The sequence below is a fragment of the Phoca vitulina genome, unplaced genomic scaffold (genome assembly GCF_004348235.1).
Source record: "Phoca vitulina isolate PV1807 unplaced genomic scaffold, GSC_HSeal_1.0 scaffold26, whole genome shotgun sequence".
Lineage (NCBI taxonomy): Eukaryota > Metazoa > Chordata > Mammalia > Carnivora > Phocidae > Phoca > Phoca vitulina.
The window spans coordinates 21,631,682-21,655,293 of record NW_022589729.1 but is presented as its reverse complement, the minus strand read 5'-3'; the positions used below and the strand labels follow the sequence as shown (position 1 = coordinate 21,655,293).

At 51.0% G+C, this 23,612-nt stretch overlaps 1 protein-coding gene across 1 annotated transcript in view; it reads left to right on the top strand.

Annotated features, from left to right (window-relative positions):
* Positions 1–23,612, top strand: part of LGR6 (leucine rich repeat containing G protein-coupled receptor 6) — a 120,673-nt gene that overhangs the window by 64,655 nt on the left and 32,406 nt on the right. The window contains exons 5-6 of the mRNA XM_032422480.1: positions 11,267–11,482; positions 16,536–16,607. Of these exons, the coding sequence (XP_032278371.1) occupies positions 11,267–11,482; positions 16,536–16,607 (288 nt within the window). The remainder of the gene's footprint in view (positions 1–11,266; positions 11,483–16,535; positions 16,608–23,612) is intronic.

Sequence of the window (23,612 nt, the reverse complement as noted above, 5' to 3'; positions counted from 1 at the left end):
ACTTCTGGTGGCTCAGTCAGGGTTCTCTGCTCCCCATGCTCTCTGTCACCATGGGACCCATCCATCCATCCATCCACCCCAGAGTGTTCTGGTTCCAACTCCCGAGAGTTTTCATTTCTGGACTGTCAGAACTCATGCACACTCTGTGAGGGCCTGGTGATGGGTTCTAGGTGGGTAGAGGCATGGCTAGGACCCAAGGGATGGGACCAAATGTTGGACCCTGCTGGAAATGGCACTTGGAGACCAAGCTCTTCTTAAGACCTCAGCCAGCAACATAGGGAGGGGAGCAGCCATCCTCCTTCATGCGGTCTCTGGGAAACTGTCCTCATGGCACTCTCTCTGGGGGCAGAGGTTGATGAACACCTTCTCCCAGGTGAACAAAGGCAGGAGAGAAATAAACGCTGGACTCAAAGTCAAAAACCTTCTTTGGCTCTACTATTTATTCACTCTCTGACCTTGGATGATTATTCCTTTTCTCTTGGTTGAGTGGGGTCCCTCTCAGCTCTCACTTCTTTGACTGGTGGCCTCTTCTCAGCAGGTAGTTCCCTGAGCAGTGCTGGAAGCACTCATGATTTCATCAATTAAACCCCCTCCCCCCACCGCAGGGGCGCCTGGGTGGCTCAGTCGTTAAGCATCTGCCTTCGGCTCAGGTCATGATCCCAGGGTCCTGGGATCGAGCCCCGCATTGGGCTCCCTGCTCGGCAGGAGGCCTGCTTCTCCCTCTCCCACTCCCCCTGCTTGTGTTCCTTCTCTTGCTGTCTCTCTCTCTGTCAAATAAATAAATAAAAAATCTTTAAAAAAACAAAACAAAACAAAAAAAACCCCACAGATTGAATGCCCACTGTGGGCCAGTTTCAGGGAGAGGACAAAGCCCATGCCCTCAGGGAACTTCCAGTCTAATGGAGAGAAAAGCAATCAGAGTGGGAGCTTGGTAAACTTGCTCAAAGGTACAAATTTGGCCTTAGCCTTTCTCCCACCTAGACCTCTCTCTGGCCCAAAGCTCCTTGCATTCCAAGTCTGTGTCCCGTTTCCAGAAGTTTCTCTCAAAAAGCTGTTCTCCGTTAAAAGTCTACCTAATAATACTTGCCAGATTAAAAAAAAATATTAATAGGCAACTTCTACATCTAAAAAGGAATATTTACTAATAAGTAAAATTTTAGTCATCTTAAAATGCTTGTGGGTCATGGGGGTGGGGATTGGCTGCCCTAAGCCTCTGCATGACGCCACATGCTTATACAATGGCCTGCCCAGTAAGTCCCTGTCTTAAGAGTACACAGGGATATAACACAGAAGACTTGTCCAAAGAAGGTATAGACACCTAGAAGGACAGAGTGAGAAAGACACTTAAAGCTAACCCTCCCTTTGCAGGTGAAGAAACTGAACCCAGAGAAGGGAAAGAGACCTGTCTGAAAGCAAGAGCTCTGGGCATCCAGAGGCACAAGACCTTTGCCAGCCTCCCTTCCCCAACCAGAGTTTTGTCTCTTAACCTCAGCTGAGAAATGCCTACACCCTCTAGGTGCCTACAAGTTAAAGTTCAGATTCATAAAGCCCCCCAAGGACTAGCACATTTTCTTCCCAACTACTTATCCCATCTTGTTCAAGTCCTGGCTCCTGGCACAGGCAGCTAGTTCACTTGTACTTGGATCAGCACCTTTGCCCGCACTCCTCTCTCTGCCAGAGATGCTTGTTCCTTATCTACTCGGTGAAAATTCAGTTATTTTGTCAAGGTCTAGTACAAATATACCTCTTCTGGGAAACCTGTCCTCCCTTCCCTTCCTTGGATGAATGATTCACACCCTTCTGCACACTCTTCTTCTTGTTCCCCCAACTCTTGGTGTACGCCACACACAGATTCTCTCTCTCTCTCTCTCATTCTCTCTGTCTCTGTTTCTCTCTCTCTCTCACACACACACACACACACTGCATCACAATTGGTATTTTATTTATTCATCTTCACTGCTAGACTGTAAGCTCCCATAGGCAGGAACCAAATCTCATTCCGTGTCTGTCTCCCTAATGTCCTGCATTGAGCCTAACTAACTTCTTAGAGCCGTGTCATCCAGTATGGCAGCCACTAAGCGTGTGTGTCAATTAAAACTAAATAAATTAAAAAATGCAGTTCCTCAGCCACACCAGCTACATTTCAAGTGTTCAACAGCCACATGTGCCTAGTGGCTACCATTTTGGACATTGTGGATATTGAACATTTCTCTCATCACAGAAAACCCTATTGAACAGTACTATCTTAGAAGAGACCAGAGACTTACAGCCCCCAAGATGGAGGAATCATGGGTCTGGGAATTCGTTAGCTGCCCAGACTATGTACACGTCACTGCCTTGCACAGAGAAGATGTGTGAAGGGAAGCTCCTAGAACTGGGTCTGGAGTTCGATCGCTTGGCTTCAAGGCTTGGTTGCTACTTCTAATGAAGATACACTGTCAACACCTTTTCTGGCTATAGCTCCAAACTGTCAGCTCTCTCAGAGCCTCCACTGACTGCTCTCCTTAGATAGGAAATTTCTTTTCATTGACTGGAAAGGACCTTTCAGGGCAAGTGCTGATGTTCACATCTTGCTAAGGGGAAGCCTCATCAATAAACCTGGACAGAGTGATGGCCATGTGAAGGTGGTTTAAGGTTACCTAGCTTCTCCCTTTTCCCGCCCCTGACCCTTTACCATCCTAGGACAGGAATAAAAGGTGTGGGCTGAGGCAAAGCGTGGACTTCCCTACCACTCACCTCCCACAGCCTGCCTGAGCTAGGGGATCAGGGTAACGGGGCAGTCTGACGTCCCCCAGCACATGAGCAGCATTGGCAAGACTTCTAGAATTATGCAGCTGACCCTGGACCCGTCTGTTCTACACAGCTGAGGGGTGTGAGGCATGTACATCAGAGTTCCTGGCCTGACAGCCTTGGAAAACTAAGCTTGCTTTTACCTAGTGCCTCACACCTCCCCTCTCTGTACTCTTTCTGTTCTCCTGGGCCCTGTCCTCCAAGAGCCTTCCTTTTTCATAAGGAGACATCTTTGAATTCTGTACTTGAGACAGCCTCCCAACTGTTTCCCTGCCATCTGCCTTCACCGATCCCTCCCAATCCAATCTCAACACAGGAGCCTCAGTGATCTTCTGAAAATGCCAGTTTAACCTGTGACCCGCTATAATCTGCCCCTTTCCAGTTTTGACTGTCTCATCTCTGGATCCTTCTCACTCACTTTGACATCATTGACTAGGCACCACCAGATACCTTCCCTGCCTCTGTGGTTTTGCTTTTGCTGTTCTTTTTGCCTTGCCTCTAATACTGCCTCTTCAGAAAACTCCTACTCCCCCCTTGGGAGCCAGCTCAACTGTCACCTCCTCTGTGCAGTCTTCTGGGTTTCCCACAGGAGGAAAGAGTGGGACCCAGCTTCCAGAGCATTTTCCATACACTTGACTGAAGTATGCATAGTTGTGAGTTTAAAGGCACAGGCTTTGGAGTCAAACAAATGGCTTCACCTCTATGTGCCTCCTTTTCTACATGTAAGATGGGGATAATAAGATTCCTACTCCATCGGACTGGGGTGGAGGTTAAATATGAGAATATATATAAAATGCTGAGCACACTTGGCAATCAGCTAACTCTCAATAAATGTTAGCAAAAGTTTTTATATTGTCTTATTAAATAATAAAGTAAATAGTCTGAGAGCTTCTCTGAAGAGGGACTCTGTGTTATGCTTGTTTGAATCCCAGCACTGAGCACAATGCTGGCCTAGCAGTAGGTATTCAGTGAATGTTTAGTGGATTTAATCCAATCCACCGGATTGAATTTTTTAATCCTTTTTGATTGAACTAAATCCAATCCGATTGAATTCAAGACCAAAGGAAGGACACTTGGTGATTGAGTTGAGACTAAAGTAACTGAGGGGCATTTCAGGCAACCTGATGGGTAGTGGGGAGATATTTGGGGCCCATAGAGACTTTATGGAATCCCTCAGGGAACCACAAAGGGCCTTCACAGGAGGCGAGTTGTGGTCTCCACAAAGGGAGCTCGGGCTGGTGTCAGTGTGTGCAAAGGTCAAGGCACCTGAGTACTGGGCCCAAGCTGGTTGAGTCTGCCTGGTCCCCAGGCGCCCTCCCTAAGCAGGGCCAGGGCATGCTACAGAGAGGGAGCACCCCCCACCCCGGCCCCGCCCCCACCACACTGTTAGAGCCCCATGGCCCTCCCTGTGGAGGCTGGTGGCTGGCACTGGTGGCTGGTGCAGGAGGCTAGGGCCTCCTGCCTGTGGAAAGCCCGGGGGCACCTTCTTGCCACTCTGCAGGTGCCAGCCTGCTCCCTGCTGGAACCCTCACCTTCCCTGGCAGGCTTTCCGTCAGGGCTGTTGGTCCCTCCGGGCAATGAACGGCTCCCACATGGAATATTTTCCCCACAGAATAACCATTTCCATAGTGGCTGCTTTTTGTTCTTTTTTTCATTTTCAATATCCTCTCCTTTCCACCCTGCCTGTTCTCCACCCCAACCAGAGCCTGAGATGCCCCCCGTCCCCATACCATCCCCATCCTCTCTTTTCTTCTCCTTGTCCTGCTGAAAGTCAACTCTGTGCCTGTGTGGGCGGGGGAGGGGGACTGGGGGCTCTGAGGTGAAAAGCCAGCTTGGGTTTTGCTCAGAGCAGCCAGTTGACCACTGGGTGCCAAATACACAGCCCTTGTCCTCAAGGTACCTCATCCCCAACCTCTTTCTTACCCTCACACTTACAATTAGGAATTGAGAACAGAAGGTCTGGCCCACAGCTTTTGAGGATTTCTGAGCTCGGGAGCAGGACTGGCTTCACTGGCGTGTACCCTGTGCAATTATTCAGGACCTCAGCTCAGAAGGTTTAGTGCTCTGCTCTTGCCATCTTGAAATTCTTAATCATTTTTAAATAGGGGTTTCCCAGTCTCATTTTGTGTCGGGCTCCACAAATCACATAGCCCATCCTGCCTAGGAGGGCCTGAATGGAGAGCAGCTTCAAGGAGAGAAGAAGGTAGCTAGGCTGGAGTGGGAATTGGAGCAGAGAAGCACCACCAAACTCAGTGACCGGGTCATGGGATGAGAGCTGGCCAGGGGCTCCCCCTCTCTGAACTTCTGCATCTGAAATGGCACGTTGGCCCTCCTTTCCAACTCTGCAGAAACCTGATGGGCTGATGAGGGAAAGGGATACTGCAGAGCCTAAGATTGGCTGGGGACACTTTCTTAGGATGGGGGGCCACATTGTGGAGGGGCCCTGTAAACACCATCTCTCTCTCTAGATAGGTGAAAAACAAGAGTCTTCCCCAGATGTCCCCAGCCCTCGGAGCCTACGTCAAGCCCATCTATCTTCATGGATCTTGGTTTTCAGCCTCTCTCTACTCCTAAGAATCCTGTCCTATAATCACCATGTCTTCTCATATCATGTGGTTCAGAACTGGAGAGAGGACTCAAGTCACACCGGACCTGAGTGTAATAGAACAGAAAGACACCCCCCAACCCTTTTCTCCCTGCTGTCTTCCTGGTCCTGCCCTGGGACATGCTGACCTTTTGATTCAAAGTCACCCTATGTCCAGGGAGCAGGTACTAGGTAGCAGGCACTGGGCTTAGAGCTTCACATGAATGATCCCTTTTATTTTTATTTATTTTTAATTTTTTAAAAAGATTTTATTTATTTGACAGAGAGAGACACAGCAAGAGAGGGAATACAAGCAGGGGGAGTGGGAGAGGGAGAAGCAGGCTTCTCGCGGAGCAGGGAGCCCGATACGGGGCTCAATCCCAGGACCCTGGGATCATGACCTGAGCCCAAGGCAGATGCTTGATGACTGAGCCACCCAGGCACCCCTGAATGATCCCTTTTCAATGAATACCTGATGACATCCATGGGTCAGCTGGTGGTCCACTAGGAGCCCTGACTCTGTCTTAGTCTTGTATTTGACTAAGATCTGGTAGGAAATAAGATGGATTAAAGAAAGAAATTCCTTGGGGCGCCTGCTCCCTGCTCCACGGGAAGCCTCCTTCTCCCTCTCCCACTCCCCCTGCTTGTGTTCCCTCTCTTGCTGTGTTTCTCTCTGTCAAATAAATAAAATCTTAATAAAAAAGAAAAAAAAGGAAGAAATTCCAGAAAGGGTCCATTAGGTCAGTCGAATGCTCTGTGGGCTGTAAGGGACTTCGGTTTTCAAATATAAATATGCTTCCTACAGCTCAGAGAGGTGTCTGTCTTTCTGTCATCCAGTCCTTTTAGGGAAGCCAGGCTGGTAGAAAGAAATGGAAAGGAGCCCTGAGTTTGAGTCCCAGGCATGCCACTCCTTTTGGGCATTTCTCTTTATCTCTCTGAGCTTCAGTTTCCTTATATAAAGTGAGTGGGGCTGCCAGTCTCCTTCAAGCTGATATAATGTGATTCTGAGTTTACACTGTTGTTCTTCTGGGTAACTGTCAGTGAACAACTTCTTGCTGTCTAACCTAAATCTCTTCTGCTGCTACTTGCTCCCGGTTATGTCTTGATCTCGTTTTAGTCCATTGGGACCAGGTCCCCATGTCACTAGCTCTCTGGAATGTCCTATGGCCAGGCGACTTTCAGACCACTTGCCCCTTGGGACTTGGACTTGGAGGGAAGGCGCCCCAGCCATCACTCATGCTTTCCCTGCCGCCCCCCCCCCCCACCCCCCGCCTCAGTCTCAGCCCTGGGCTGGGGGAATGTGAGGAGTAGTTTGGCCCTCTAGAGGTTAAGCTATTTCCCCAGAGCCCAAGCAAGCCCAAACTGGCTTGTGAGGTCCCTGCTAATCTGCCCTATTACCGCAGGTAAGAATTATAGTCAGAAATCATTCAAGGAGCCCAGGCCCACGTGGGAGAAAGAGAAGAGCTGTTGGGGGTGGTTGATTTTATTCCAGAGCTTAATTGGTATAATTGCTCTTTTCTTCCTGCCAAACCCAAGTCCGTCTGGATTGGCTCTCCCACCTGCAGATGGGGAGCAGCTCAGATAGGTCCATTAGTCTCAAATGGTGAATTCAGGCTGCTTGGAAACTCCTTTGGCCCCCCCCCCCCCCCCCAGATGGCATGGGAGCCCAGGCCCACCTGCCCCAGAGGGGCCCCAGGACAGTCTGAGCCTGACTCAGGAGGGTCAGGCAGCTTCTTCAGAGAGCACCCTATCCTGCTTGGGGTGGGGCAGAGAGAGAGTACAGGGGACTTCTTGGGGCTCCCCAAGGTTCAGAGGTCCCTGAGGAAGGGATGGATGTCCCACAAGAGGGGAAGGGGGAATACAGAAGCCAGTACTGCTCCATTTTCTCCCCTGCTGCCTCCCCTGCTCCTCCCTGGGCCCCCTCGGGAGCCCACTTTGAAGGGGGTGTTTTGTCCTCACAGCCAACCCTACCAGGAGAGCCCATAATTGCCAGATGCCCAGTTTCTCCCTTGGGTCCCCAGGGCCCCCGTGGACAGCCTCCTTGTTAGAAGGGAAGGTAATGCTGGGGCCTTTTGTCTGCCTTTAACCTCAAAACAGTCTCAGGGGTGGGGGGTTAGTCACACTATACAGCGAGGAAACCAACCCAAAATGTTAAGAGAGGGGTTTGTGATTAGATCTGTCTGATGGCTAAACCCACACTTCCTCCATGCTCACAGGAGCCCCCGGGCTTAGAGTTGCCACATAAAATAGGAATATTGTATGGGGCCTACTTATTTTTAAAAAGTTGTTCTTTGTATATCTGACATTCAAATTTAACTGGGTACCATCTCAAATATTGCATGGGACATATTTATACTAACAATTATTTGTTATTTACCCAAAATTCAAATTTCAAAGGGCAACATGTATTTTTATTTGTTAAATGCAACAATGCTCTGCTGGGTCCACATCCCCACCCAAGTCTGCCTGACCTGAGTGAAATGCCTGGACCTTCTGCTCACCCCAAACACAAATTCAGATCTGAGTGATTTCTTCCATGTGTTTATCCCACCTTCTTCATTTGCCAGCTTGCCTGGTTCCCCCCTCTGGCATGTGTCTGTCCCCAAGTCTCAGGAATAGGGCTGTAGGCACCTTCCTCCTGCAGCCCCAGGCACGCCCCACCACACTGCTCCAGGAGATCTGCAAGGCCTCGAGGGAGAGCCGTTCCCTCTAACACAGCAGAAAGGGGCCTGGCATCTCGTCCAGTCCAGCCCTTACCTGGAAAAGTATCATCCTGAGCCAGGGTTGTGCTTGGCCTGGCCTCTGGGAGAAGTGGCCCTTCTCAGGCCCTCCTGCCTCTGGGTTGCACAAAGCGCAGGCGGTGGTCTAATCGGGGCCACAGGTTACATGTGAAAGCATACACATGCGCATGCGTGGGTCACATGCATGCTCACACATATGCATATACATGAGAGGCAGCTTCCAAATGCCCCCCCAGCCACAGAGGAAAAGATTGTTTCCCTCTTGCTCTGCCCCAGTCCCACTTCCTATCTGCCCCATAACACCTTCCGTCTGTCCATAGAGCAGGGGCCTCCTGGGTCTGTTAATCCCCCCTTTAGGTAGGCAGTTGCAAAGAGCCAGACCCCAGGCAAGCCCCAGCTGTCCTGGTCCCATACATCCAGTGGGTTGTTGGGCCTTATCGATTTGACTTCCTAAGGATGTCTGAAATCTGTGCCCACTTCCCCCATCCACACTGGCCCTCTGTTCTCCTGCCTCTGAGCCTTCAGTCATGATACCCCACTTTCCACCTCTCCTTGTCTGAATCCTATCTTTGCTTAAGGCCATCTCAAAGGGCACTTTGCCTGGGTGGTTCTAAGTCGACTCTCAGGGCTCAGCTGTCTGTCTGTGGTCTCTGAGAAGGCTGGGGCCAAGACGTTGCCCTCACTGAGCGGAAGGAAGTGGGGCAGTGGCATTCTTATGGGATGCTAAGAAGACTCCCGGAATTGCTGGATGACTTTATTGTGCCACGGAGCCTGCCAGGCCAGCCCGGTACTATCCCAGGTCAGGAGCAACAGAAACTACCACTAGGAGCGGACACTTTTGGGGACTGGACACCAGAGTGGCCAAATTCACTTCTCAAGCTTCTATGGCTGTGGCTGTCCCTTTCTGGACAAGGAGGTTGTGTAAAAGATCATCTTTGATGATCTTCCTGCCTCCAGTCTGGCCCTTCTCCTATACCAACAAGGTCTGCAGAGGAATCTTTTCAAACAGAAATCTGGCTAGGTTCTTCCTTTGCTTAAAACCCTTCAGTGGCTCCCTGTTTCCCTTAACATAGCATTACTTACAAGGCGCTGTGAGCTCTGGCTCCACCTGCCTGGCTAGCTCACCTTATACTCTCTTCTCATGCTCCCCCCCCCCCCCCCCCCCCCCCCCCCCCCCCCCCCCCTCCCCCCCCCCCCTCCCCCCCCCCCCCCCCCCCGCTGCAGCCCTACCTGACCACTTTCAGCTCCCTACCGTGCTGCACCCTCACCTTCCCACCTGCCTTCCCTCTGCTTGGGGTTCTTTTCCCCATCTACTCCCCCAAATAGTTCCTCCTCAGCCACCAGGTCTCTATGTAAACATTACTTTCTCCTGGAGGCCTTTCCGGATGCACCTGTGCTTCCCCTGCCACCATTGCCCCGTGAATGTGCCTGGCCTTCCCACCAGATTGTAAGCTATGTCAGGGAGGGCAGGGACATTGTCTTCATAGCTGATGTTTATCCAGTATTTCCCAAATCTGTCTGTGCACAGAAACATCTAGGGTGTTCTTTAGAAACAGGTTCCCAGGGGCGTCTGGGTGGCTCAGTTGGTGAAGCATCTAACTCTTGATCTCGGCTCAGGTCTTGATCTCAGGGTTGTGAGTTCAAGCCCCATCTTGGGCTCCATGTTGGGTGTGGAGCCTACTTAAAAAAAAAAAGATTCCCAGGCTCCCTCTGGACCTTCTGAATTACACTATCCTGGGGAGGGGCTTGGGAGTCTGTATTTTCACAAAGTTCCAGCCAGCCAGACCATCAAGAGTATGGTGACCAACATTGGTGGGCCATATCTGGAGTGACAGACCTTGCCAGTAGAGGGCACTCACCGAAGGGTGTTTGGTCCCATCAGGTCAGGTTTGATGTGAATGGGAGGTCTTTCCTAATCGCAGCTTTCGAGGATGATCCAGGTCATTTTGCTTTCCCATCTAAGGTTCCAGCATTGACCTGTTCACTCCCCTTGATGGTGAGCCAGGGAGTTTCTCCAGTGGCCCTTAAGACATTTGGCAAGAAGGGCACTGGTGAAATGGCTTAGGGAAGAGATAGAAGCCCAGATGGACCTTCCTGTGCCCAGCCCGCACCCCCAGTCACATCAGTTGTTCTTTAGGTTCAGGGCTATGGAGTCTGAGGGCCTTTGTGGACAAAGGCTGGGTGTCAATGACTGAGGTACCATATACATGTGGGAGAACCATGCCTCAAGATAGAAAAGTTCAGCAGTAGGTCCATAGTCACAGGCCAGCTTGTCTGGTCCCTGTGGGACCAGCTACCTAGGGTGATCTGATTTCAGCCCAAGTCCCAGAGCAGGAGGCAGAAGACAATAGTGTATTGATAACGGACATCATGGCTGGGATATATCTGTAAAAAGCTAAGATGGGCAGTCTCCTTGTTTTGCTGGGCTGAACTTCTAGATCTTCTAGAATTTGCACCAGAAGTTCTCATGTCACCTAAGAATCTCTGGTTGTCGCGCAGACAGGATCACCACCATCTGTTTACCTGTTCTGAAAAGTAGCTTATCAAGGACTTCTAACTGTAGCATAGAGGGGCAATCAACTGAGCAAGAACCCCAGGACTTTGGCAGGAGCTTCATCAAACTACTGGGTCCTTGAAGAGACAAGGAGCAAGTGGTGCTAGGGTTGGATGACAGGGAATTGGCTTGAATCTTTGGGGAGACCCTTTCTTTGGATAGGTCCAAAGGGAGGAGATTTCCCTCTATAAATGGTGGGAACATCCCTACTATATGGCCTTGAACTAGACAGGATTGGGAAGAATAGTATCACACCCAAAACAGGGGAGCTATGGCATAGATTTAGAAACCTGGGGGTGTGAGGGAAAGATTGGTTATTCACAGAGTGACTATGGGTTCAACATTGGGTCTGAGAGGAAGAGTTGGTGCCATAAATAGGAACATATGGCATAAAGGATCAAGAATTATGGGTTGGAATGGAGGCAAAATATGGGAACTTGAAGGTGGGGTATAGGCTAAGTGGCAGCCAAGTCGCAGCTTCAGTCCTAGGGTACCTCGAGGCCCCACTGGGGTCCGGGCTGGCCCAGCTCAACTCAGTTCCAAACCTTGGTCTGCATCTTGCCCTGGATTGATCCTTTCCATCCTCTCTTCCACCAGGCGCCTAGATGCCAACCTCATCTCCCTGGTCCCGGAAAGGAGCTTTGAGGGGCTGTCTTCCCTCCGCCACCTGTGGCTGGACGACAATGCACTCACCGAGATCCCTGTCAGGGCCCTCAACAACCTCCCTGCCCTGCAGGCCATGACCCTGGCCCTCAACCGCATCAGCCACATCCCTGACTACGCCTTCCAGAACCTCACCAGCCTTGTGGTGCTGTGAGTGCTGCCCTGCCTGCCCCCCACTCCTGGCTGGGTCCTGCTGGGGCTGCATATTTACTCCAGAGTTGGGTTGGAAGCCTGGATAGCTTTGCTCTTCTCTACACGGAACTGAACCATCTGGCCTCAGTTTCTCCTTTTTAAAATGAGGATGATCATCCCCTGTTGGCCTCATGGGGATTATCATGAGGCCAAATGACAGTAGGGCTGTAAAAGTGCTTCGAGAAGCCAGCACACCATAATCAGAAAACGGGAATTAAGCCACTAGTTTCTCGCCATGCAAATATAGTAACTATACCAAGCTGATTGGAATATAAGTCAACAGTCTCTTAAGCGATTTCTACCACATTCAACAATCGGATGATGCAGTCTTATGCTTTGGCACAGGGATAGGATAAGTTCATCTCATTTCCCAGACTTGGACAAGCAGAGAAAAGCCATCACTTGTAATTAGACAGCAAAGCCCCGTGAGGGTAATTACCTGGGAGATAGTATCCCTGGCAGGAATTGGGGACCGGGGTTACCTCTGCCTCCCTGGTGGGAACTTCAGAGTGCAAATTAGCTCCCAGCTAATTGCTACGAGTGATTGGTAAGTTCATAGGGTAATTACTAAGGGCTTGGAGGTGATGTGTAATTGCTTTGGGTTACACGCTAATTGCTGCGGGAACATATGTGTTAGTGACTTTGCTAAATGGCAACCTTGCCTCCCCTGCTCCTGGAAATCTGGCCTGATTTTCCAAACCAGAGAATGGATGATGTATAGGTCCATCTGAAAGCCGAAAACTCAGGCACCAATTTGTCTAATTCTCTGTCCTGGGAGACTGGAAAACCAAGAGGAGCATCCTTATGGATCACGTCCTTCTATCAGGATGGCCATTCCATCCCTCCTTCTGGGAGTCAGTGGGGGTATTTATAGAGGGTGAACAGAGCAAGGTGACCGATTCTCGTTTTGGTGACAGCCCTCTGACACCCTGAGGGAATGGGGTCAGATCTCCACAAGAGACAAAACTGGGAAAATGAGGGCCACATGAGGAGTCCCAGACAAATGAGCAGCAACAGCTGTTTCCAGAAACCCTATGTGGGGCACTGAAGAGTCAGAGAAGTATCTGAACAGCTGCTGCCCTCCAGGGGCTGACAGTCTAGTTGAAAGAGTGGAATAAATATGGGAAAAGACAGCTAATGATGTAATGTAACTTATATCAAGATAGCTGATGATAGATACAGATCCACGCAGCGTCGGAAATCTGGGGTGGCTGAGCAAGTGTAGGGGGTGATGGGGAAGGTTTCATGGGGAAGGTGGGGTGGGTCCTGGGCCTGGGAAGATGATGAAGAACCAGACAGGTGAAGACAATGACAGTGTTCCAAGCAGTGTCATAAAGACACCGAGGGGAAAGCCCGGCTATGTGGTGACAGCGAATAGGCCAGGCTGGTGGGAGCAGAGGATCCTCTTGCAGAACGAGGCTGGAAACGTGGGGGGGCGGGGGGGCTCACGGTGTTAGAGCAGGGAGTTTGGCTTTTGTCTGTCAGTGGGGAAGGGAAGCTTGAGGTTTAGGAGTAAAGATGAGCAGGGGGGTATTTCAGGAAGGCTAATTTGGAGGATGGATGGGAACAGGGGGGCATTTAGGAGGCTCTCGTCTATCAACCGAAGTCTAGTTTAGGAGGTGGCAGAAGGAATGGAAGGGAAGACATGACTGTGAGGGATATTTTGAAGGAAGGATAAGTCTGATCTAGGAAAGAGCAGCAGGAAGGGGAATCAAGAATGACTCCAAAGTCTGGTTGGGAACCAGGGAATTGGAATGCTAGGTGTGCTACAGATCGGGGTGGGGGGACCCCACTGGGCAAAAGGAGGGCCAAGGGAAGAAAACCTACTGGTGCAGGAGCAAAGCTCAAGGGGAACTGGTCCCTTTTCCTGGGGCAGGGCCAGAAACATGACCGCTTTGTCCTGCCTCCAACTCACCAGGACCTGGGAGGGGAGAGGGGGCTGGGGGAAGCTGTCCAGGGACTATGGGATGAGGTATAGAAAGACCCAGGAGGCAGATAAGGAAGACTGGGTATGATAGGAAGTAGGAAAGTTTGGTTAAACCCAACTGGTGCACAGGAGTCTGGCTGGCGGTGTGAGTAGACAAATGGGATGGAGGAGAAGGGGCTTCTCTGCAATTCAAACCCAAGCCGGTACTTTTATCAGGCTGCTGTGAAGTCCTTCGCATCACTGCTCTGGCCCTGATGGGACCCCCCAGGCAGCACTTAATTGGGCAGCACTAGTGTCACTCTTGCAAATCTTGTCTCTTCATCGGACTCTTAAACCCCAACACTCTGCCCCAAGCCTGGCTGCTACAGGTGCCCAGGATGCCCTGGCTGAGTGAGTGGTTTGGAGGAGGCTGTTGGAACCCTGGAGCTGCATATTTAGGAAGCTGAGAGGGTGTAGACCAGAGATGCTGGGGAGGCGGAAGGGGCTGGAAAATGGAAACGGGAGTCCAACAGGAGGCAGGAAGAAATGATAAGAGTTTGGTGACAGTCGGGAAACAGGCATGGAGGCGATAAGAAAAATCAAAAGCCCTTGTTAAGGGGAGATAGTTTATTCCCAGAAGGCTGCATTTTCCCTGTGGGATTGGAAGCTGCCTATGGGAGGGGCCTGTCTCTCAGCGGAACCTGGTGGTGCAGGTGGACAAGGATGGGGAAGATACACAGGACCCATGACTCTCAAGACCCCCATCCCTATCCATCTGTGCTGGATGGGGTCTTCCTGTCGCCTTGGTATTTGAACAGCATCTTGGAGGTCTGCATGATTTCTTCCCCTTGGAAGAGATTTCCTTTTTCTGCCTAAAGAGGCTTATTTTTTTTTTTTTTAAAGATTTTATTTATTTATTTGACAGAGCACAAGCAGGGGAGCAGGAGAGAGAGAAGCAGGCTCTCCGCTGATCAGGGACCATGGAATCATCATCACCTGAGCCGAAGGCAGAGGCTTAACCAACTGAGCCACCCAGGCGCCCTCTGAAGAGGCTTCTTAATTCTTGAACTTTACTAGCTTAACTAGAATATGTCACAGTGTAGAATATTCTACATCCGATTTTCCTGGGCCAGTGTATGCCTGTGAGCTGCAGATTCTATGCTTTTTTCACTTTGGAGAATTTTCTTCTGTATTCTGTGTTTGGATACATCTTCCATCTCATGTTTGGATTTTCTCCCTCAGACATGTCAGTTATCCTTGTGTTGAATCACCTTTGTGTCTTCTCCATCTGTGCATTTCTGTTCTAACCTTTTTGTCTCATTCAGCCACATTCACCATGATTATCTCAAGGTTTTTCTCCAACACCAGTTCAGTTTTCAGCAGGGTTGACCCTGTTCCTTGGCTCAAGTTTATTGACTAATTTTTTTAATAATGTAGTTTTGGTTCTCAGTTTGTTTTTGCTGCCTACGATGTCATTTTCTCTTTCGTTTTTAAAATTTCATCTTGGAAATATTGTGTTTTGAGTTCGTTTTGTAGCAGGAGGCCATTGTGGTAAATTTCCTTCTGTCCCTCATCCATTTGTTGTATTTTTTTTTCTTGGCTTGGAACTTTACCTGCCTTTGCACCCTCTCTTCTCCCTGTCCTCAGTCTCCCTGGTGCATCCATAATTGTCATGTGATTTCTTTGTTCTGGCTTATGCATAGAAAGCTGTCTACTTGTTCTAGCTGTGTCATCTTGGGGCCCCATGGGTTCTCCCCTCCAAGCTGTAGTTTGTGGGCTAGTATTGTGGGTAAATGAGGTTCCATCTGCTTTTCTGTGCCCTGGTGGTGGGGTGAAGGTAGGTGGAGTGTGCTCTGAGGGGGAGCCCAGTCTTTGTCAGGCAGCCTGGGCTCTGCTCTGTCTGCAGATTCAGAGTGTGTTAAATGTGTGAGTTCACTCCCTCCCCCCAAGAATTCCCTTGGGCTTCAAGTCATTTCCTCAAGTCAGTGAGTAGCTTGGAGCCTTTATTTTACTCCCCAGTTTCACCTGTTTCCTCTGGAAGCCAGACATGGGGAGGGGAAATAAGCCTTATCCACAGAGTTGCTTCTCTTTAGATTTGGAGTTTTAGGGGAAATTCTCAGGATTTCGTTTTCTTGCCAGTTCAATTCCTGGAGAAAGCGAGACTGGTTAGGAGTTCCAGAGTTTTTCTTCGGTCACTAGTTTGTGCAGTTTATTTACATTGGGTTATGTCTCTGTCCTTGCTTTGTTGCTACTTGTAATATTTGGGCTGGAGGCAGGGGTCTTGTTTTTTGCTATTTTTGCTTATTTCATTAGGAATTGGGAGAAAAACATTCTGTCACTTATTTTCAGTTAGCTATTTACCTTGGAAATCTCTTCCAAACCGATCTCCTACCTCTCCCCAACCTACATGCACTCTGGCCAGGCCCTTCACCATCCAGCACAGATGCACGTACTCATTCCCACCTCCCCCCCTTTATCCCCATTACTTCTACCTGGAATGCCCTTCCCTCTGCTTGTCCAGATCACCTACCCTTCAAGGACCTGCTCTGGATCACCACCTCTGTAAAGCCTTCCCTGACTCCTCTGGTCTCACCCGTCTCCCATCTCTGAGCCTGTCTACAGCTCTCTCCAGCTATAACAGAAAGCTTAGCCTTTAATTATATGTTGTCTACAGCGGTTTGCTTTTGGCTCCCATAAGCGCGTCTGGCCACTGAGTCAGGCTGGCTGGGTCCTGGGGAGCAGGACTATAGAAGAAGCCTCAGACTGGAGCCCCCCTGACATCAGGCCTCTCTCCAAGAGCTTAGTGGGGGCCTACCTTAGCCTTGGCCTTGGGCACTCCTCTCACATTTTCCTTCAATAGGAAGTTAAAACCATATAGCCCATGGTTGATCTAGCCTTGGAGATTGTAACTTCAGAAGTCAGTCTTGGCCAATCATTTTGTCCCTGGAGACAAAGGGCTGGACCACTGGGGTCAGTCTGTTCATGCTTCTGCCTCCACCTTCCGACTTAAGCCACCGTCTGCTTTCTACGCAACCCCCCCTCCCCCCCCGCCCTGGGCCTGAGGCTGTGGGCACCCATTCTGACGTGCCTTTCCTTCCCACACAGGCATCTTCATAACAACCGCATCCAGCATCTAGGGACCCACAGCTTCGAGGGGCTGCACAATCTGGAGACGCTGTGAGTGCTGGGGTTGTGGTGGGGCCTTGTCCTGGTGAGGAAAGCCTGGACGCCTGGAGGCAGGAGGGGAGGCTGGTGGAGGGAGAAGCTGGCGGGACTGGGATGCTGGGCCCTGGCTCCAGGCCTGCTCACCCACGTGGCCCTCTGTGGCATTCTCTCTAGGATGTCACTATGAATGCATTCCTTGCTCCTTCAGGTGCGTAGAATGTGCCTCTGGGAGTTCAGGGTGGCCCAGAGAGGGGGAATCTAGGATCCCTGCCAGCAGACACCACCAAAATAATGAACATTTTAGATAGGAGAGCCAGAAGAATGAGGATATTGAGCCTGGGGACTAGAAGGCTTGGGGGTGGGGGTGGGGCTGACTTGATGGCAGCTTTGACATCTGTTTAAGGGTGGCTGCTGACAGAAGGGAGGGGAATGCCATGGAGTCATGCCGGTACAGTTTGCCAATGGATCTAACTAGCCTAATGATTAATGGGGAGATGGCCCATTCAGCACTCTGACCTAACTATAAAAAGCACCCAAGTTGTTGACTCTCAAAAAGCCATATTATTCACACATCATCATCCTGGAATTCATTTAAGGTCAGAATGCACCCAAACCCTCCCATCATTTCCTCTGGAGTCCTGCCAGCCCGCACAGAGTGGGCTGAGTGGGCCCCATTTGAGCAAACAACTGGCTGGGCTCTCTCAGTATGCTGGCCATGCCAGCTGGGGTCCCGCAGTGCCCACAAGGGAGCTGGCTGCCACAGCCACCTGGTGCAGGCCACCAGCACCAGGGAGAGAGGGACCTGCCCCCCCCCCCCCCAGTCTCCGAGAGTGAGCCACTAAGGTTGGGGCAGGGCTCACGGTGTCAGGAGCATGGTCACAGTGCCTTTTGCCTCCCCACCCCCACCCCCCCCCCCCCCCCCCCCCCGCACCCCCGCGCGCGCCCCCCAGGGGGGGGGGGGGGACACGCGGTCACGGGCCCGGGGCCAGGGCCCTTTTCCCCCCCCCCCCCCCCCCCCCCCCCCCCAACACCCAGACACACACCCGAGCTCCCAAGGTGAGGGATTTTCAAGAATCCAAAACAGCCCAGGAGAAAAGGCTGGGAGACAAGCTGTGACCCGAGGAGGCAATGGTTTGGGGAAAACCATTTGGCACGTCTAGCCCAGGAGGCCTGGGCTGTCTGCGTTTGTGGTTATGGAGGGGAAGGGAACGGGGAGGCCGAGACCAATGCTCCATTCTTCTTTTCTGTGGGCAGGAGACCCAGGAGCCCGGTGGCTCTCTTGGGCTTGGCCTGAAGCAGGAGAAATGGCAGAGCTGGGTCTAGCTCTCCCCGCGTCCTCACCCTGCCGCTGACTGAGTGCCCAGGAGTGGGCTGTGGGAGGATGTGCCCCAGCCTGGAGTCAGGAAAGTTGGAACCTCTCCCCACCACTGTGCGTGAACTGGGCTCTGTGTTTCTCTTCTCTAGCCTTCACAGACAGCTGGCCATTTAAAGCTGGGCACTTAGCCTGCCCCATCAACATACTAGCGATCTGAGGGCCAGGGAAGCGGCATGGTGCTTCCAGAGTTACTCCCTCAGTTAGGGACAGAGCAGGTCTGGGATGTGTTAACTGAGAAAATGTCCATGAAAGCTCCTAGCTTAGTGCCCTGCTCTCCTTAGTCATCTGAGTTGAATGTGAATTGTGCAAATCTACTATGTACTAGATGTTTGGAGGATCTCAGATGTAAGGGATGGCCATTGTTCTCTTAAGGTCCATGTCCCCAACGCCACCCTCCCTCAGGAGATATAAGAGTTGAGGGGGGGATGGTGTTTGGAGCTGCTGGGCATCAGCAGAGTGGGAAGGAGCCCAGTGTTATCTGCCCTGGAGTGTGAGTGCTGTTAGTTCTGCTGGGAAATCCAGTGGGGAGGGGGCATGTATACTGGGTGTGGGTTGGCACCTCTAAAAAGCCACCTAGCAGCTATTTCTTCACTTTTGGGGCACACTGCCTAATTCTTTCTCAATTAGCCACTGGATTGCTGCGCAGGGCATTTGGCTCAGCTGGTGCTGGCTTAATTACAGAGCAATCCTGCCGCTAAGTGCCCACTGTACCTTTCATCTATGAGAGTGCTTGGCTATCACACAAAGCCCAGGACCTGCACCCACTGTCCAGAAGGGAAGGGCAAGGCTAAGAGACAGGAGAAAGCCTTATAGCAAAGTCTATGGCCGTTAGCATCAGATAGCCTGGGGTGATGCCAGTTCTACCAGCTGTGTGACCTTGGTCAAGGCATTTACCTTCATGAGTCTTAGTTTTCTAATCTGCAATATAATACCACTAATCACACGGATCTTATGGGGTTGACATGTGGAGTAAATGAGATGATGTGTGTAGGGTTCATACAGAGCCTGGGAATCCGTGTTAGGAACCTGCCCTGCACTCCTTTCTTGTCCCCATCCCCTCCTCTGAGGGCCTCAATCTCAACAACACCCCTTCCCTCCCTGCCCTTGAGGGATAAGCTCTCCTTCTAACTTTTGATCTCCAATTAAAAAGGGGAAAAGTGTGTTCTTTATCCTCTATCCCTCCCCCGCCCCCCTCCAGCATTTGCTGGGGGAGCCTGCAGGGGCAGCCAGATGTGGAAAGGGGGAGGAGTGGCTGGGAGAATAAAAGGAGAAAGAAAGATAGTCAAACCTTTTAATTGTTGCATAATTGGCACACTTTGCAGCCTCGGTTATTACTTTGGAGCTTTTCATGTGAGCGTCTTCACTGGAAGGGTATTTCTCCCTCGGGCCCCTAAATCTCTGCCACTTAGACCTCTCTCATCTCCGCAGCAGGGGGGAAATCAAACCCCCCTAGCCCAAGCTGTGGTTTGGCTGTGTCTGCAGGCTTCTCTGAGGGAGAGCAGCTCCCAGCCCTTCCACCTGGGGAGGAGGGGCCCGTACGGGCCAGTGCATGTGTGGTCACACAGCCATCCCATACCACGCACCACAGGTGATGCATATGCCCAGGGCACACGCCACGCGCCCGTGTGTCTCAGGCCCTCCACGCTCTTCCCCGCACAGTGGGCACTCCCAGCTCGCACGCCCGCGCAGCACACAGATACCTGGGCACCACGGGCTCGCTTATGCCCTCTGCTCTGGAGGCCAGGCCGTCTGGGTCCCACCCCTGGTTCTACCTCTGCAAGCTGGGGCAGCCAGGGCAAATAGCCTCATCTCTGTGAGCCTCGCTTCCCTGTCTGCATAGTGGGCTACCTCAGAGCATGAGGAGTGAGTGAGATGTGCATGCACCATGTTCTCTTTTACTCTGAAAGAGCCAAGCTAATCCAAGTGATTTGGGCAGGGTCCAGGGTCTGGGCGAGCAGAGCAAAGCATGCAGACTCCACAGGCCCCAGGCACAAGCCTTGCTGCACTGTGAGGAGGTCTCAGGGAGAGGCTCCTGGACCTTGCTTCCATTTTTCCTGATGCCTTGCCTTCATTATCATTCCAGACCTTGCCAAGAAACCCCAGCCGGAGGGAGACAGGACAAACTCTGTCCTGCACCCATAGCTCCTTTCTGCTCCTGCAGTGAGGATGTCCCACCCCTGCTGGGAATTTCAGAATCAGAGATGAGCCAGCCCTGAACTCTTGAAATACCATTTCCTCCACTTTCCAGATCAGACCAAATCCAGAGATTTGGGATGAGTTGCCCACATTTCTGTAGTTTGTAAGTGATGGTAAACCACTAGAATCCAAACCTCTTGCCTCCTAATACATTGTTCCACGTAACCCTAGCTCCTGTGAGATCCGATTAATTACAAGACTTCCCAGGTTGAGAAATAAGAGAAAGCATGACCAGGAACGATTCTGGGAAGGTTCTCCCAGGAGGTCCCAGGGACCTGAAACCAGGCCCTTGCGCCCTAACGTCAATGCCTGGAAATCCATGCTTAGAGGCCACAGGATGCTAGTCAGGTGCTGTCAGGTCATGATCCTTGAATCCCCAGCTAAACCTACCAATAAAATCTGTGCTTAATAAATAAATACATACATACAGTCTAGCAAATGCAATTACAACCCACAGGGCCTGCCGCCACTCCCTAGATCTGGGAATTTGATGTCTGTATCTTAGGTAGAACTCAGAGGGGCAGGGCCTAGGATGGATCTGGGGACAACAGTGCCTCTCCGCCCTCATTCCTGGGCAATGATATCTGGGCCCTGTTAGAATCTCATTAAATACATCAGACCCTGTTGGAGCTCCTGTGCTGGCCAGACCTTTCCCCTTTGGAGGGGAGCCTGGGGTCATAGTGGGAACAGAAACCTCCTGGTTCTAGCTCCCTTTACAAATCAGGACCAGCATTCAACTGAGGTCTGGGAGGAGAGGAGAGCAAAGCAGGAACTTACAGAATTCTGCCTTTTCATACAAGATCATGCATTCCTTGGAAACCTCCTCTGGTGCCGGATGCCCCAGTGATCTGCTTCTGCAGACTCTTTTTGCTTGAGCAGGAGCGGTGGCTGCAAAGTGTTCCTCTGTCTCCATGTCATTGAAACCACCCACACCAACAGATTTTGCTCTAACTTGGTCCTGGGAGGATCTGGCTATCTCTCAGTCCTGGGCCTGATGGTCAGCCTTTGGCTGGGACAGAAGAACCAGGCACGTTTCCACCGGAGGCTCTTCCAGGGCTCAGGAACATCCTAGAGTCGAACAAGGACTGGACCGGAGTTAGCACACCTGCTTTCAGATCCCAGTTCTGCCACCAGCATGTGACATGTGCAAGTCACCTGACCTCTCAAGAGCCTCAGTTTCCACCAGAGAAAATGGGGATGATATTTTACCATTCATACAGCGTTATTTACAGTGCCTGGAACACTGTGAGTGCTTCATTTATGTTGGCTTTCTCTTTCTTGTCCTCCCATTTAATGCTAGATAGATAGCAATGTGCCTCTCCCCCCACCAAATTAACTAATTAAATAACTTTTCCTTCCTTCTTCCCCCTTTCCTTTCTTTTCCTTTCCTTTCCGTTCCTTTCCTTTCTTCCCCTTTTCTTTCCTTTCCTCCCCTTTCCTTTCCTTTCCTTTCCTTTCCTGTCCTTTCCTTTCCTTTCCTTCCTCCCTCTCTTTCTCCTCCTCTTCTTCCTCCTTCCTCCTCCTCCTTCTTTCCATATTGTGTCTTAAGGTGGCAGGGATGGTGTTGCCCAGAGGTCCTTTTGCAGCAGTCCATGGGGTGACTCATCCCCTCTCTGAGGTGGATAGGAGTTCCCAGGGAGTCAGGGCATGGCTACTATATACTTTCCTGTGGCTGCCATAACAAATCACCACAAATTTTGTGGCTTAAAAAAAACCCCAGAAATGTATTCTCCCACAGTTCTGGGAGAGGCCGGAAGTCCAAAATCAAGGTGCTGGCAGGGTTGGTTCCTTCTAGAGGTTTGAGGCAGAATCTGTTCCAGGCCTCCCTCTCACCTTTGGTGGCTGCTGGCGACCCTTGGCATTCCTTGGCTTATAGATGCATCTGTCCCTCCAGACTCTGCCTCTGTCCTCACATGGTCTTCTCCTTGTCTCCTCTTATAAGGACACTTGTCATTGGATTTATGCCATCCTGTTAGTCCAGGATGATCGTACCTCAATATCCTTAACTTAATTACATCGTCAAAGGCCCTTTTTCCAAATAAGGTCATAGTCCCAGGTTCCAGGGGTTAGAACGTGGACATATTTTTGAGGGAGTTACAGTTCAACCCACTGTAGCTGCCTCTGCGGCCAGGCCCTCCTGGGCAGGTGCGTGGGTGGGGCAGAGGTTCACATGGATCTTCTCAGTTTTCTTTCTAATCTTAAGGCAAGTGCTAATCATCCCACTGATAATTCCCTGCAGTTAAGAGAATAAAAAAAAATAGTTTTGTAAAGGCTGTTGCACCTCAGAGCTCACTTATCCCCACCCCCACCCTGCCCAACAACCACTTGTTGAGGAAAACAAGGCAGGGATTGTGCATCCTTGTGATACAGGTGAGGAAACTGAGGCAGAGAGTGGTTGACTCACTCAAGGTCATCCAGTTCATTAAGAGCCAGGACTTGAACCCGAGTTTTTCTGCCTTTGGCCCAGCTTCAGCCTGTCAGACCACACTGCTTCTCCACGCTAACCCTGTAAGAACTGAGGACCTCTTTCCTCGCCAGTTCTTAATCATCTTACATTTGTGGGTTTATTAGCTGCAAATTTGTGGGGTTTTGTGGCTTATAGAGGAATTTATTGTTCCATATAAAACTTTTTTTCTGGCTTTCCCCTCAGAACCACTAATGACTTCTCACAGGCAGAAAATCGAGCTGCCCAGTGAGTTTGTCTTGTGTTCTAATACCATGACATGTTATTAATAGTTCTTCCCGGTACAACATTCCCTTTCCCACTGCCCTGGGGCTTGGGGTGGCCAAGGTCACCATTCTCATCACTGGCAATGGGGCCAAAGCTTCTACTCTCAACTTCTGCTGCTCCCATAGGCACCCTGGTCAGCTGGTGTGCAGTGGACGGGGTGGGGTGGGGGGGACACAGGAGGTTAAGGGAGTGGGGTGGGGAGCTGGGCACTGGTGGCACCCCGTGGGAACCACTTAGCAACAGGTTCTCTGGTAGACACCATGGAGAGGAAACGAAGTTCAGGTCTGGCCCTTAATATCTGTGGGAAGGAGGAGCTGGTAAGAATCAATAATTACCAGGGGCGCCTGGGAGGCTCAGTCAGTTAAGTGTCCATGACTCTTGATTGCAGCTCAGGTCATGATCTCAGGGTCGTGAGATGGAGCCTCACATTGGGCTCTGCACTCAATGGGGAGTCTGCTTGGGATTCTCTCCCTCTGCCCCTCCCCCTGCTCTCTTTCTCTCAAATAAATAAATAAATCTTTTTTAAAAAAGAAACAATAGGGCACCTGGGTGGCTCAGTTGGTTAAGCGACTGCCTTCGGCTCAGGTCGTGATCCTGGAGTCCCAGGATCGAGTCCCACATCGGGCTCCCTGCTCAGCGGGGGGTCTGCTTCTCCCTCTGACCCTCTTCCCTCTCATGCTCTCTGTCTCTCATTCTCTCTCTCTCAAATAAATAA